This window comes from Apium graveolens, chromosome 4, assembly GCF_009905375.1.
Source record: "Apium graveolens cultivar Ventura chromosome 4, ASM990537v1, whole genome shotgun sequence".
Classification (NCBI taxonomy): domain Eukaryota; kingdom Viridiplantae; phylum Streptophyta; class Magnoliopsida; order Apiales; family Apiaceae; genus Apium; species Apium graveolens.
In genome coordinates, this window is record NC_133650.1 from 201175152 (window position 1) to 201190442 (window position 15291).

General features: G+C 35.7%; 1 protein-coding gene across 10 annotated transcripts; it reads left to right on the forward strand.

The window, feature by feature from the left end:
- Nucleotides 1-4014: 4014 nt before the first annotated feature.
- LOC141720546 (splicing factor U2af large subunit A-like) lies at nucleotides 4015-8014 on the forward strand. Of its 10 annotated transcripts, none has more exons than XM_074523018.1 (9): nucleotides 4015-4227; nucleotides 4408-4481; nucleotides 4593-4895; nucleotides 4989-5119; nucleotides 5528-5642; nucleotides 5739-5819; nucleotides 5895-5958; nucleotides 6971-7280; nucleotides 7373-8014. In XM_074523018.1, the coding sequence occupies exons 5-8, from the start codon at nucleotides 5583-5585 to the stop codon at nucleotides 7198-7200; spliced, it is 435 nt and encodes a 144-aa protein (XP_074379119.1). In that variant the 5' UTR covers nucleotides 4015-4227; nucleotides 4408-4481; nucleotides 4593-4895; nucleotides 4989-5119; nucleotides 5528-5582; the 3' UTR covers nucleotides 7201-7280; nucleotides 7373-8014. The 10 variants fall into 10 exon arrangements, with proteins under 10 accessions (XP_074379119.1, XP_074379120.1, XP_074379122.1 ...); XM_074523019.1 differs by having other exon boundaries at nucleotides 5535-5642; XM_074523021.1 differs by lacking the exon at nucleotides 5528-5642 and adding an exon at nucleotides 6783-6819 and having other exon boundaries at nucleotides 4019-4227; nucleotides 6936-7280.
- Nucleotides 8015-15291: the final 7277 nt, after the last annotated feature.

Below are 15291 nucleotides of genomic sequence, written 5' to 3' on the forward strand. Positions count from 1 at the left end.
AATGGAGATGATGAGAGGGGAGAAAGGAACAATAATGAGAGAAGGAACATTGATAACTGTAGAAGGGATCAAGATGATCAGGGGCGAAACCCCCAACCACGAGGACCAGTGATTAAAACGAACTTTGGGGGACCAACTGCGGCCGACTCTTCTAAAACTCAAGAAAGACTTATGCTGGAGAGGTCATGCACATAGTTGGAGAAGCCCTGAAAAGGGCCAAGACTGGAGTAACAATGGTATTCGATGACTTTGATTTGGAAGGGGTCAAATTTTCTCACGATGATCCTCTAGTCATAACACATATTATAGGGAACAACCCGGTAAAGAGAGTCCTTGTAGACAATGGAGCGTTAGTGGACATTTTACTTTATGATACCTTTATAAGGATGGGATACAATGATTCTCAGTTAACCCCGAATGATATGCTGATTTATAGGTTCGTTGGAGTCTAATGTCCCATTGAAGGGATAATTAAACTACCTTTGACAATGGACCAGGAGCCAAGGAAAGCTACGCAAATATTGAATTTTGTGGTGGTAAAGCTGGATCAACATATAATACAATCATGGGGAGGACGGGCATAGACGCCTTCAAGACGGTCCCCTCATCATACCATTCAGTGATCAAATTTTCAACCAGGATCGGAATAAAAGAAGAAAAGGGAGACCAGAAGATGGCAAAAAGCTGTTATGTAGCCTCACTGAGGGCAGATGGAGCTGGGGGCAGGTTCCATCCATTGCAGATATGGATATCTGTGAAAATGATGAGAAATGAGGTTAGCCAGCAAAGGATTTGATCCTGATTCCTTTGTTTCCTGAAGATACCGAAAAGGTAACTTTCATTAGAGCGTGATGTGTTTGTATGGTCGGCAACAGATATGCCCGATATTGATCCCGAGTTAATCACCCACAAGTTGAATGTCGATCCTAATCAAAAGACCGTAAAGTAATAGAAAAGAAGATTTGCCCCTGAAAGGCAGGAAGCTATCAAGCAAGAAGTTGAGAAGCTCTTAGAGGCTGGTTTCATTGAGGATATACAATTTCCGGAATGGTTGGAAAATTCCGTAATGGTGAAGAAGGCTAATGAAAAGTGGAGAACATGCGTTGATTTCACTGATCTGAATGATGCATGCCCAAAGAATTATTTTCCTCTGCCAAAGATAGAAACTTTGATAGACGCCACCGGGAGGCATGAGATGCTGAGTTTCATGGATGGATTCAGAGGCTACAATCAGATCAAGATGCATAAGGATGACATCCCAAAGGTATCATTCATCATTGACTTTGGCATTTTTTCTATCTTGTTATGGCATTTGGTCTTAAAAATGCAGGAGCCACTTACCAAAAGTCGGTGAATAAGATTTTTAAGGATCTTATTGGAAAGATCATGGAGGTCTATAGAGATGACATGTTAGTCAAGAGCCTTGCAAAGACAGATCATATATCCCATTTGAGGGAAGCTTCTGAAGTCTTAAGGCACCATAAAATGATGTTGAATCCCGCCAAGTGTGTTTTTAGAGTAGGATCTGGGAAGTTTTTAGGATTAATCGTCTTTAAGAGGGGAATTGAGGCCAATCCTGACAAGATAAAGGCCATCCTAGATATAGAACCCCCACACTCTGTAAAAGATGTTCAAAAACTCACTAGAAGGATTGCGAATTTGGGATAGTTTATTTCTAAATCCGGAGAGAAGTGCTTGCAATTCTTCAAGGCTTTGAAGAAAGTAAAAAATTTTGCCTGGACTGATGAAAGTCAAATGGAGTTTAAGGAATTGAAGAAATACATGGTAAAAGCCCCTTTGTTGTCCAAACAAGTCTTGAATGAAACTTTGTATTTAAATCTGGTCATTTTTGAAAGTGCCTTAATTGTTGTTGTGCAAGACATGCGTGTATATAACAAGACTACGTCATCTTGACAACCCTAAAGATAAGTTGTATGATAATCTAATTGTATTCCATAATTTTTTTTTGAGTCTGTAAAAATGTCAAGTAGATTAGACTGGAGAATTTTTCTATGAACAACCATCAAGCTAAGGAATAAACTCTGGAAGAAGATCAATCCTAATCATGCCTCGAGGAGAAGTATAGAAGCTTGGAGTTGAATAATATTGTTATAGGAAAAATGTTCTAAGTCAGATATCGACAAGTCATAGATCAAGAAATGTAGAGAAGTATGTCGAGAAGTCTAAAATAACTTATAGAAAAGTCCCAAGAGATATCGACAAGTCAATATGCATATATAGAACTAAAGATATCGACAAGTCAATCCAGGTGAGGGTCCCTAGATAGTTTGCAAGAATATTCTTAAATACTTAAAGAGGACTATAGATTTATTTTTGGTGTATGGAGAAGAAAGGGAACTAGTTGTAAAGGGTTACACTGATGCTAGTTTCTGAACCTAATTTTTGGACACACAAGGATGATTATGTGTTTATTTTTGTTTTGTGTTTTGTCTAAATATAAGTGATATTAGCTGAAATAGTTCACAGCAAGAACATTGATGATTCTATAATGGAAGCCGAATATATATTGATGCTTTCGAAACAGCCAAGGAGACTGTTTAGGCATGTCCTTAAGCGATATCACCTTATTAATGAGATTACTGATCAAGGGGATGTAAACGTAAAGTGCATAGTAATGATAACATTGCAGAACCACTGACTAAGGCTTTGTCGCAGCAGAAGCACGATGGTCATACTAGTTCCTTGAGTATTAAATATATGGGTGATTGGCTCAAGTGTAAGTGGGAGATTGTTAGTGTTTGTGCCCTAGAGATAACACTATAATATTTTAGTTTAAGACATTTGGATTATTAATATTTAAGTTCTATCGATTATTCCTTTTATAGTTTATTAATTCTTAATTTACTGCGATTTAAATGTTAGATTAATAAATATCCTTGGAATATGATATGCAATTCTATATCTCTAAGTACGTGACTTAGAAATGAGATTATGAGAATAGTATCAATATTCCTAAAGGTCCCTAGTTGAGTATTATTATTAAGGGACAATAATAATGCATTAAGACTGGTGTGTTTGTTGACTGATGATCACATCTCATTGATCATATGTATAGTGATACTAAAGTCAAAAAATACAGGAAGATGTATATGTACATGGTGCTAGACAACCCCAATGTGAGATTCTACATGTCTTTTGTGTCAAAAGTAATTCTCACAGTGATAATGATGTAATGGTCCGTAGACCTGAAGTCATTATATTTCTATACGAAAATTAATATACATTGATTCCATTAAAAGTTATCCTTGACCGGGTAATGATAAAAGTGGACATTGGGTATATTATGAATTGTATGATAAATATGAATGATCTAGATGAGATTTAACCCTCCTATTTTAGGAGTGATATTATTGGTCTCTTGTGTGAGCTAGACTATGAAATGCGTGGCCACGCTCAAATGTTAATTTGATATGATAGTCTACTCATTGATCAAGGAAACTTGGATTAAACTATGATGAGGATGATATATTACATGCCTCTAGTTTAATCTATAATATTTGGTTAAAGGGATTATATTACATTATACATTATTCACAAAATGTTTAATCGATCACCGATTCAATTATTATTATACTACACCATAAGTGTGCTACTGTAATGCAAGTGTTACAAGGAGTGTTACATTAGCTAATAAATTTTTGTCCTATTATAACACCTCTCAATTACTGTTACAATAGCTATAAAGTTAGTGTTGCATAAAATTGCTGGTGTTGCACAACATGTAACACAAGTACCTGGTGTTACATTAGTTACTTTTTTAATTTTGAAAATATTAAAGTAAAAATTTTATCATAAATTAATAATAAAATTATATTCTAGTTTATAAGTGAATGAAGAATATAACATATAATATTATTTTATTTTAAAAATTATGTAAAATAAGATAAAAATATTTTTATTTTTCATTTGACAAATAATAATTAAATAATTAAAATAAAAAATTATGCACGATTTCCTAAGTGAAAATTTGGGCGGTATTTTTCCCCCAAAATGAAAACCCAGTTGTATTCCTTCCTCGAATGACAAATCTCTCTCAACTCTCCCTTTACACCCTCGGACTCTCTCTCAACTCCCTTTCTCGGCTTTGTCTCTCGTCAAACACCATCTCAAAAATTAGATCGACCCTCACTTTCCCGGCCTGTACACTCATTCTCTCTCCCCTTGATTGAATACGACAGCGATTATAAATTTTTCTTCTTCACTCTGGTTAGATTTCTCATTTTTAATTTTCTGTTCGATTTTGAGATAATATTTAAAGCTAAGCATATTGTTACCATCTTCTTCTCTTCGCTTCGATTAGTAATTTATTTGTATTTGACAAATTAGGGTATTTGAGTTGATGTTTGAGTTAATTAAGATACTAATTAGGGGTTTTTGACTGATTAGGTGTCTCAATTGGTTTTGAATGCTTCATATTGAAAAGCCGATGAAAGATAAAAAGTCGATATATATAGTTTTGGGTTTGGGCTCACAACTGCTTTACTTGCTTTCTGACAAGTCTTTTTCAATTCCTCTATACAGTTTAGGAGTTAAAACAATGATTTTTTAATCATTTTCTTCTTGATTTTCAGGCGAGTTTTGACCTGAGTTTCTGGTGCCTTCTTTCGGTGAATTCCGTCGAGTTTTATATCAGATTTACAGAAGTTATTGCTTCTTTCTTATCGTAATCTTGCAGAAAATTTTGAAGCTTAATACCCCAAGTTCATGTTTGGTTTCTTACTCTTTTAGTACTTTTTTACAGCAAAATTCAGCATATAAGGTAGCACTTTTCAACAGATTTTTAAGCAGATTTTATGAGTTATTGGAGCTCTTTTTACAGCGTTTCTTGGTGAATTTCAGAACTGAATCAGGAGCTGAATCATGCGCTGGTTCGGGTTAGTTTTTAAGTGCGTTTCAGCAGTTTCTTCAGGTGTTTTCATCATGTTTATGGCCAGTTTCCAGCATATGTTTTGTTTATTTTTCTGCAGATTTTCTGGACCATTACCTTTGTTTTTCAGCATATTTTATTATGGAATTATGCAGACATTTCCGTTGTTTTGACCTTGTTAAGGATCGAGACACCGGAAACTCTAAAGGATATGACTTCTGTGTTTCTGAGGTGAACCTAAATAAACTCTCATTAGTTGCCAAAATTAAAAATTAGCTATTTTTTTCTTTTCAATTGCTTCTGCTGTTAACTTTCTCTAGCATTTTTTACTGGAATCATTCATAGTCATGCCTGCTATTACTTACCTACCATGTTGTGAAAACTCTGAGCATCAGTATCCTTTCATCTGCCCAAATCATTTTTTGGATTTTGCATATTAAGGTTTCAATATATGCCATTAAGTTCTAGATTCTTAACTAATATGTGCTCTATACCACGATCAAGGAGAAGTTAATATCAAGACAAGGATCACATTAATAAGTGAACTCCTCCAATCTGTGCATAAGAGCCCTCCTTGCGGTTCTTTCCTTAATTGCAGTTTTTATGTTTTTCTCTTTTTTATTTCTACCGACTACTCAGTTCTCAGGAGTCAAGAGCTTTGTTTGACTTCCACATTCTTGGTTGAGTCGATCATATGAAGTTTGGAATCACAAGAAAATACCGCTTGAAAGCCCTTCGGTTGTGTCATCTGCATGTGTGTCTATCGTCTGTTATTTAGCAAATGATGCATTTTGGTTGAATTTCTTTGACCTTCTGGGTTATCTTGCAACCTATTCCATTTATTTCTTAGGTTGTTGGAGATCGTAGAGGTGCGGTATTTGGTGGTTATGTTGAAGCATCCTTGAGACCATCACTCAAGAGAAGATATCAGGTGACTCAAGTACCTTTTCTGATAGCTTTTTGCCCCATTTTTGTTTCATGTTCTCACCCTTTGCTATATTTTCAGGGTACTAACAATACATTTGTTTTCACAAATACATTTGGTCTTCCAGTTATATTTGGTCCCACAGGTACTACTAAATGTCCGTTTATGTTTTTCGTATCAACTTTTCCAGTCTGCATCCATCTTTTGTTCATTTTGGCAATGTATAATGCTTATAGTTTTATAAGTTAGACATTTTAATAGGTATAAAGTTTATTTAACATTTGGATTGCTTTATTCATTATATCCAAAATCCGATGTGATATATAATTTTTCTTAGTAGAAGTGTTCTGCATACCACTTGAGCCCCATTATTTAAAATCTGAGAACGTGGAAAACTCAGTCTATTAGCTATCGTGAGAACAATTTCTTACGGCACAAATAACCAACTTACTCCCTTAATTCTCAGAAACGTCTTGATGAACTATTATTTCTTACTTGAAATGGTAGTATGAAATAGCAGTATGAAATGGCACTACTTTCTTGAGTTTCATATCATACATATATCATGCCATCATTTTAGTGTGACATAATTTTTAGCATAAGCATCAATGAAAGATGAATCCCTTATTGTTGTTGTTCACAATTTTGGTATAAGTGACTCTTTGTATAGAATGGAGGAAGTAAAATGTATCATGCTTTTATTTATATTCTCTGGTTTGCATGTACAACTAGTATCTACATATTATATGTTAATTCTTGGATTACCAGCATTTAATCAAATGGTGGGCAGTATGTTCAGGACCATAGAAATGAAAATTTGAATGCTCTAAATGCTCCTATTATTTTGTTTGAAATGTGCAAGTATCGTACTGTTGCATAATCTAGGTATGACAATATGAATCATTATACATCTACTTTATGTAATTAACTAATTAAGTATCATTATACATCTACTATATTTGTATGCAGGAAATCGATTTGTAAAATGATATGACTTCGGTTGTGGGTAAGAACCTGTATCAGTCATTTGAGCAGATAACCCTCCGGAACGTTTGAGCATGAATACTAGCTACTTCTATGTGTATAACTTACATTTCCAGGCCTTACATATGAAATCTTCAGATTATCAGTCATTTTTTCCGTCATTGCTTCCCTAGGCGCTTTTGTCAGCTTTCTCTTTTCTTTAAAAGACATGGACATCATAGGAGTTAATCCATCCGTCAAAGGAGATTCTCTAGGGCAGAGATGCTTCATTTCTGTGGTTTTCCTTTCCCCGGAACTTGCAAGGCAACTCTCTTCGCGATTTAGGCTCTCACGTTTCAATTTAACCTCCAGAGATTTCCATTTAGTATTGAAGATTCTATCGAGTATCATTGCATTATTGTGAAAAAAGTTTCCAGATGGGTTATATAGCATGGCATTGGAGAAGGTCAGCTTGACACCATCCTTGAATTCCACAACAGTGAGGTACATATTATTCTGCAATTTGGTTCTCACTGTTCCCAGATCCATCGGTTTGGAGATAACTGAGAAATAATCAGGAATATTCAACTTCACAGGATCAACCGGTTCACAAAAACCAGGAGCAGCAGGATGCTTAATCAGTGCTTCCAGAATGTTTCCACAATAGCGCTTCAAACTACTATCCATCTTCTGTCTTTTATTTAAAACATTATCTATAACACCAGATGGTCCACGCTTCAGATAGCTTCGTACTAAAGAGTTGTCCTTTACAGTATCAGAACCAAATAATTATAAGCTGTGTGAAGAGTGAGGATCAACTTTTCCTGATTCCTTCCTCATGGTTTCCTTGTTCCCACTAAGAGATACATTCTGAGCATAATTCTCGTTTATCCACAGCTGCTTGCTAGCTTCACAAGACCCGCTTTTTATTCCAACTTCAATTGTTTTAGAGGAAAACTTGATCTTCAACCTTGGTTTCGGCAAACTATCTGATACAGTCATGATCGACACTGCTTGCACCAAGGAGAATTATTCAGAATTTGCGAGAATAGTTCTCACTACAACCACATTATGGTTGTTAATATACTTGTAGTAATCTAGTAGAGTTATCATTTACACTTGGTTTGGAGATGAGACTGTTATGTATTATTTTTTTTGATGTTACGTTGTTACTGGGAATGTTATTTAAAAATAACATGTATTTTAAAATATTTAAAATTAATCCTCACATTTGTCTATCCTACTGTATTGTATGTTTAAAAAGAGTATTACGTTAGTATTGGTTAATTATAAAAAATTGGTGTTGCAATAGATAAAATATACTGTTACAATATACTATATGGGCTCACGGGTGGATCCCACTTATGCAATCTTGATCAAGCTATTGTATCACTCATTTTGTGTTACATTTGAGCCTGTTATTGTTACAGTAGGTGTCTATTGTAACATTTTCCTCTCTGTTACAATAGATCATTGAAGTGTTACATTAGGGTGTCTATTGTAATACTCGTATACGTAACGCCCCCTGATGTTACAATTGACCTATTGTAACGCTTTTGGGGCTTATTGTAACACCATTTAGGCATTATAATAGCCCACTTATGGCGTAGTGTTACTTGGGTAGCAATGATGTATTTCTAGATGTCGCTCATTGTTTATAATTTTAATATGTTATATTAAAATTATTGCCAACGTAATAATAATCTACATGGTCACACACAAAAAATGCTTGAAGGAGAAATAATTTAAATTAAATAAGTAATTTATTTTATTTATGATGATATTAGTTAAGTATGACTAAATTAATTAAATAAATAAAATAATGTTATTCCCTAACAATACAACAAGAATTACAGAGGGGGGGGGGGGGGGTTGAATGTAATTCTGGCTTCTGTTTGAGATTTATGAAAAATGGTATTAAATCAATTTATATCTAACTGTTTGATTTGCAAAGCGCGGAATACAGAGTTAAGTTAATCAAACATAAAGTAATAAAAACTCAAGTCTTTAAAAACTTTCTGGTGGATTTGAATGTATCCACCAAATATATATATATATATATATATATATATATATATATATATAAAGAGAACCCTGTGAAGCTTGGATAGCTCATAGCTGCTTTACAAGTGAACAACTAAACTTGCAGAGAAATGCTACATGATACAGCTTACAAATGTTTCTCTGAAAATGTGTTTTTACTTAGTCTATTTGTTATTTGCTCTACTTGCTACACTTGGTTTATATATCACCAAGTTTACATGATAATAAGACAAGATAATAAAACAAAACCTATCAAGTCTAATTTCATGCTGCTTCACTACTCTATTCCAGCATCTTTATAATCTTCATAACTTGTATGGAAATGGTAATGCTTCTTTGTTCTCAAAACCCTGCTAAACAGGCTGCCACATTCCTTTTACAAACACTCGACACATGTGACTGTGTTGTCACTATCAACAAATATTTAAATTGATCATCCGTCGGGTACATGCTTGTTATCCGTCGGGTTTCCTTGTTGATCATCCGTCAGGTAGCTTTGTTGATCATCCGTCGGGTAGCCATTTATCACTTGACTCCATTTCATTTGTGCAGAATTACAAGACATCTTATATTTACATTTAATCAACCTATTCTGCACATCTACTAGCAGTCTACATGATTCATAAGCTACTACAGAATCTATACAAAGTTGTTTGCAGAAATATGCTACATTACTTATACATAAGCTACTCACCCGATGGATATCAATTAGTCTTCCGTCGGGACTATATTGAATCATCCGTTGGAACTATAATTGATCATCCGTCGGGTACTACAAAATTCACCAAGTTAAATATACTAAGGTGTTTTGTTTGGCTTATCATCAAGTACACAACATATTCCTAACAATCTCCCCCAATTTATGTTACTGGAATTGTAGCCATAAATTAAGAGAAACTTGATGATAACAAAACATCCTAAAGATACAGTTTGAAAAATAGTAGATAAAACTAATAAGTGCTACAAGTTGCTGAAAGTTGAACAATGAAAAGTACACAAAGAAATTTCTCATAATTGTTATCAAGATGCTCCTCTAGTCTAAGCAGATAGATCTATTTCCTTGATTGTCTGGATTTCTTCCCAAGCCTTCTGTTGTTTTCTTCAATTTGATTTTGAAGTTGTCTGTGGAATTCAAGTTCATCAGCTTCTGAGAGATTTAACATTTCTTGCATTTCCAAAAGAGTCTCATTGCTAGAGATACTCAATTGGTCCTCCAATCTGAAGAATTTTCTAACACCTTTGTTATCCATGAACTCTATCATCCAATAGGGCCTTAGATGCACTCTATTTCCTGTAAAGGGAATAGATAGAGTTTTTGGAAGTGCATCTTTGGCTCTAATACTCCTTAGTTCCTCAATCCTCTTTAGAATTATTCTTCTTGCAGTCATATTGTATCCAAAGTCCTTTTTGAAGGATGAGTAGACTTTAATCAGAACATATTGGCTTTCTTGGAGAATCCTGTGAAGAGGCCATGTCATCTCTTTCCCTCCCTTGTATTTAAATACCAGTTTTTTGAGGAAGATGTCTATAAGTATCAATTCCTCTTACTTCTTCCAATTCATCCAAGTAGAGATTCAAGTCTGAAAATTCCTTGATATCACAAATGTACATGAGATTTCTCTTGTTGACTGTGGGTTGGGATTTGGTTAGAGCTTTGGATTTGAGAGATACAGGCTTCACTTTCTTGCTAGCTCTAGTCTTTTTCTTCTTTGTCTTGAAGATGGGCAAATTTAGCTCAGGAATTGGTAAACTATCCCAGTCTACTGGCTCATCCTTGGGAACAATTGGTTCACCATGAATATTTTTTGTTGGATCAACCACTTTGAATTCTTCAAATACCACTGAGGGTTTTGATGTCTGAGTTGTAGTTGTAGGCTTTTTGGGAAATTGGTCTTCCAATTCCTCATCATCAAAGTTCAGTTTCCTCTTGGAATGAAGTTTGTATCTAAATCTTCTTTTCTGCTGTGATTCTTCTTGCATTTTCAGATCCTTAGGTTCAGTAATTACAGTTGGTTGTACAGGAAGCTCTGTTGTGGTTTTTACAGCTTGAAGCTTGGCCAAGATGATAGCTTGTTCTATATTTTGCTTTCGCTTTTTAGCATCCAAAGCAGCTTGCTTCTTTTCTAGCCTGATTATTTCTTTCTCTTCCTTCTTAGCTTCCACAAACAGTGGGTGTCCAACCACCACACAAATCTCCTTACCATTTCTGTAAATTTTGGCAATTCTTCTTTTCAAAGCTGAATCAGCTGGATCCTTGTAGAATGCAATAGATCTTGACAACAGTTTCTTTTCCTCTATCTTTGGTGTCTCAAATACTGTATCAATAGGATTCTTGTCTGAAAACTTAGGATAGTTCCATTTGGCCTTCATGATGAGATTTTTCTTTGGAGATTTGATACAGGAAGTTTGACCCCTTTCTAGATAGTTCATACTTATATCATTCAGAGAGATTTTCATGACTTTAGAGTGATGATTGAAGACTTTGTCTGGCTTCTGTGTTGGGCCAAATATCTTTTGGATGTTCTCATCAATTTTCTTCCAATTGATTGGACTCAATTGCTTCTTCTCAGCTGCTCTCAAATTGGCTGCTGCTTATTGGATTAGATCTATGCTATCTTTAGCAGGTGGCTTTGTGAAAACAATTGTTGGCACAATTGATTTACTTACTTGAATATTGAGCACTTTTTGCTCCCCCTCACTTCTTAATTCCCCTTGACTGAATAAGACAATTGAGCTTTCTTTCTTCCCCTTAGAAGAGGTTTCTTTCCCCCCCTTTTTGTTATCAGCAAGTTGAGTAGAAGAGGAGGTTTGTGCTGCCACTAGCTTTTGAAGAAAGTCTGTTTGTTGTGCTTGGTGTAGATGAATTGTTGTTAGAGAAGCTTCCATTACTGTCATTCTGGTATCCAAGGAATCTATCTTTGTGGCATGATCAGAATTCTTCCTAAGTTGTCTCTTAATGTCAAACATTGTAGCTTATGGGAGTTTGGAATCCAACCTGTCAGAAATGTCCCTTTTTATTTGATCAATTTCACCTTTGATAAAGGTGACGTCCTGAGTATGTTGAAAACCTTGGATTTCTTGTAATTGTAGAGAAGCAAGGTGTGCTTGTAGGAGCTTCTTGGTGCTGACATTTGTTGTTGATTGAAGAGCAGAGTCTGTTTGACTGATAAGTTGGATGAGTGTGGTCTTGAAATGATGTTCACCATATTTCTTGGAGAAGGCCCATGATGGCATGCCTGATCTAAAACTAGGGCCTACTTCTCCCCCTATGTCCAATGGCTCTTCTTCACTTTCTGCATCCTCACCACTAAAGAAATCTTCTGAACCACCAGTCTCATAGTCAATATCACTAGCTGTAGAGGGCAGAGCTGTGATTGCATCCTTTGCTCTTTGCATAGACTGTGTGGTGTGCACCAAATTGAGCATCCTTTCTTCATTGTCATTGCCCTGTCCAGCTAAAAGTTGATATACTGGAATAGGGTGAGTAAATGTCTCAGCATCGAAGGAGGTAGAATCTATAACAGCTTGACTTTGCTGAAATAGTCCCTCCCTGTTTGCATCCTGGACATTCATTAAATCACTTACAATAAAATCCACCTTTATATCTCCTGTACCTGCATTTCTCTCATTATCTCTCTTTTCTTGCATCAAGGTCTTACCTTGGCTCCCCACTCTCACACCCTCACCTTCACCATCTAAGGTGGGACTCCTCTCACTCACTTTTGCTAGTCCTGAAGAAATGGACTGCATTAGATCACTCTTTTCCTCTCCTTTTTCGTGGGAGCAACCCAGACTCTTACTCAAATCACTCCCTTCCCTCAGTCCTAGGAGTGATTGCACTACTACTAAGTCTTTTGCACTTGTAAGAATAGATGAAATTTGAAGCTGTGCAGAGACACCCGATGGATGAGGAATATCCATCAGGTTAGTAGTTTGACTACCCGACGGATAACTGCTGTTAAGCTTATCCGTTGGGATACAATCACTACTCGACGGATGAGAAATATCCATCGGGATAGAAAAAATAATTGAATTTGGAGTGGAGACTATTGTAGAATCTGTGCAGATTGATGAAAATTTTGGCACATATGTCTCAACAGTCTCAGAAAGAAATGGCAAGTGAGCCAACAAATCATCTAGAAGATTATGCTCACTTGCATGGATTTTTGGCTTCTCCAAGAGGGTTAAAGATGGAGAATTTGGAAGTGATGTGTTTATCATGTCAACATCCAATGAGTGTGTGGGAGAATTTGGTGTATCAGGTGCTTCAATTATAAGAGATTTTGACTGTGACTCCACATTTATTGGAGCCACATCAACCTGACTTTTAGAAGGTGCAATGACTGAGTCTTTTGCACCAGTTTGCACAGTGTGTGAGCCCTGTGCATCCCCAAGGGTTTTTGGTTTCTTCTTTCTGGTATAAGTTTGGGGTGAGCTTATGTCCCTTACCCTTTTGGCCTGTGCTTTTGGCTGAGAGCTTGTTTCAATGGTAACATCCTTTTGGGAGGATGAAACCAGTAATGAGCTAATATCCTTATTAAGCACTAGAGTTTGTTGAGAAACTGCAGTGTTGCTAGGCTGGGAAACTCTCACCTCTCCATCCTTATTCTTAGGGCTTCTTTGATTTTCACCCTGTCCCGCACCTTTCTTACCCACATTCACATTCTCCTCTTTAGGTTTGGTGGATTTTATAACTGATTTCTTTTGAAAGAAATCAGAGGGGGCTTTCTTAGCTTTGGATTTAGAAACTTTTGTTGGTTTGGTAGCTCGGGTAGGCAACTGTTGGGTCATTGACACAGTTTTCATAGCTACACTAGAAAGCAAAGAAATTTGTGAGGTTGGAAAAGTGGAGACAAAAGAAATTACCTCACTTACCTGAGGTCCCTCCATTACTGGAAAGTAGTATAAGGGAACCTCCTTGTGATGGTTTGCTCTATTTAAATCTGCAATTATCCTTCTTTCTTGAACCCGACAATTTAACAACTTGGTTGGGTTCTTAATCACAATATCTTCAATAAGATGGTTAGCAAGCATCATAAAGAATCTAGCATAATAGACACTTTTACCTCTCTTATTGACCTCTCCTAACTTAAAGCCTAACTCAAACAGAACCAAATTACTGAAATTAAAGCACTTATCAGTAACTAGCATGTAAAGCATGTTAAGCATAGAGATGTTTATAGAATCAAAGTTACTAATTTTACCAGAAAACACTTTAGTTACTACATCACACATGTAACTCCTTTCTTTCCTAAGAACCAACCTCCTAATTTCACTCAATTTAGAAGTAGTGAGTGCATAGCCCATGGAATTAAGCATATTAACATGTCAGTGTCTGTGAGTGGAGCAATTACAGTATTATCAGGAATCTTGAAGCATGCTTTAACAATATCACTATTTATGCAAAATTGCTTACCTTTCAGAGTGAATGTGATGGTCTTGTCTGTCGAGTGGTACACTGCAGTTGTCCATATTTCTTCAACAACCTCACAGTAAATGGTGGGTGATTTCAGTATGGCATAGTTGAGTTTGCAGTTCTTCACAAAATCCATCATTTTGTGATAGTCACCAGACTGTTGAATCTCCTCGTTCACCAAAGCTGAGAAGTTGTTTTTCTCATAGATATAACCGGTTTGAGACATGATTTTCACTACAGGTGCCATTGTTAGAGATTTGGAATTTGCAGAGAGAGAGTTTTCTTTTGAGAAGAAAGAAATTAGAGCAATTGAATCTTGAGAATGATAAAAGAAATGAATAAAAGTGAAATTACTTTTATACTATCACAGAAAATAACTGTCAAAAATAATAAAGTAAAATAAAGTAACCAATAAAAATTGCCCAAAATAGCCGTTTAAAAATAAATAAACTATAAAAATTCTGTTACTTATCCGCCGTGTCATGCTTACAAACTGTAAGTATACGCGATGGATAATGTTCAGAGAATTAACGGCTAGGATTGAGACAATTCTACGGATGATGATAAATCAATTATCCGTCGAGTTATAAAATATTCCAGAAAAATAATTGATTTTATTGACAAATAGTATTCTGATGGATGATCAAACTCGATGGATAATGATCATCCGTCGGGATGTAAATTTTGACTTAGCCAAAATTTCATCCAAAACAGAAAAATCAATCAAATTTCTGGCTGTATAGCAACTTGCAAAATATCTGAAATGATTCAAGAGTAATTAAGCATACCTAACTCACTTACCAACCTTGAGAAGGTGGATTCATCCACTGGCTTGGTAAATATATCGCAAGTTGCTTTTCACTTGGAACTAAATGCAGTTCCACAGTACCATTCATCACATGTTCTCTTATGAAGTGGTACTTGATGTCTATGTGCTTTGTTCTTGAATGATGTACTGGATTTTCAGTGATAGCAATTACACTTGTGTTATCACAGAAAATAGTAATCCTATCCACTTGTAGACCATAGTCCAACAATTGGTTTTTCATCTACAGA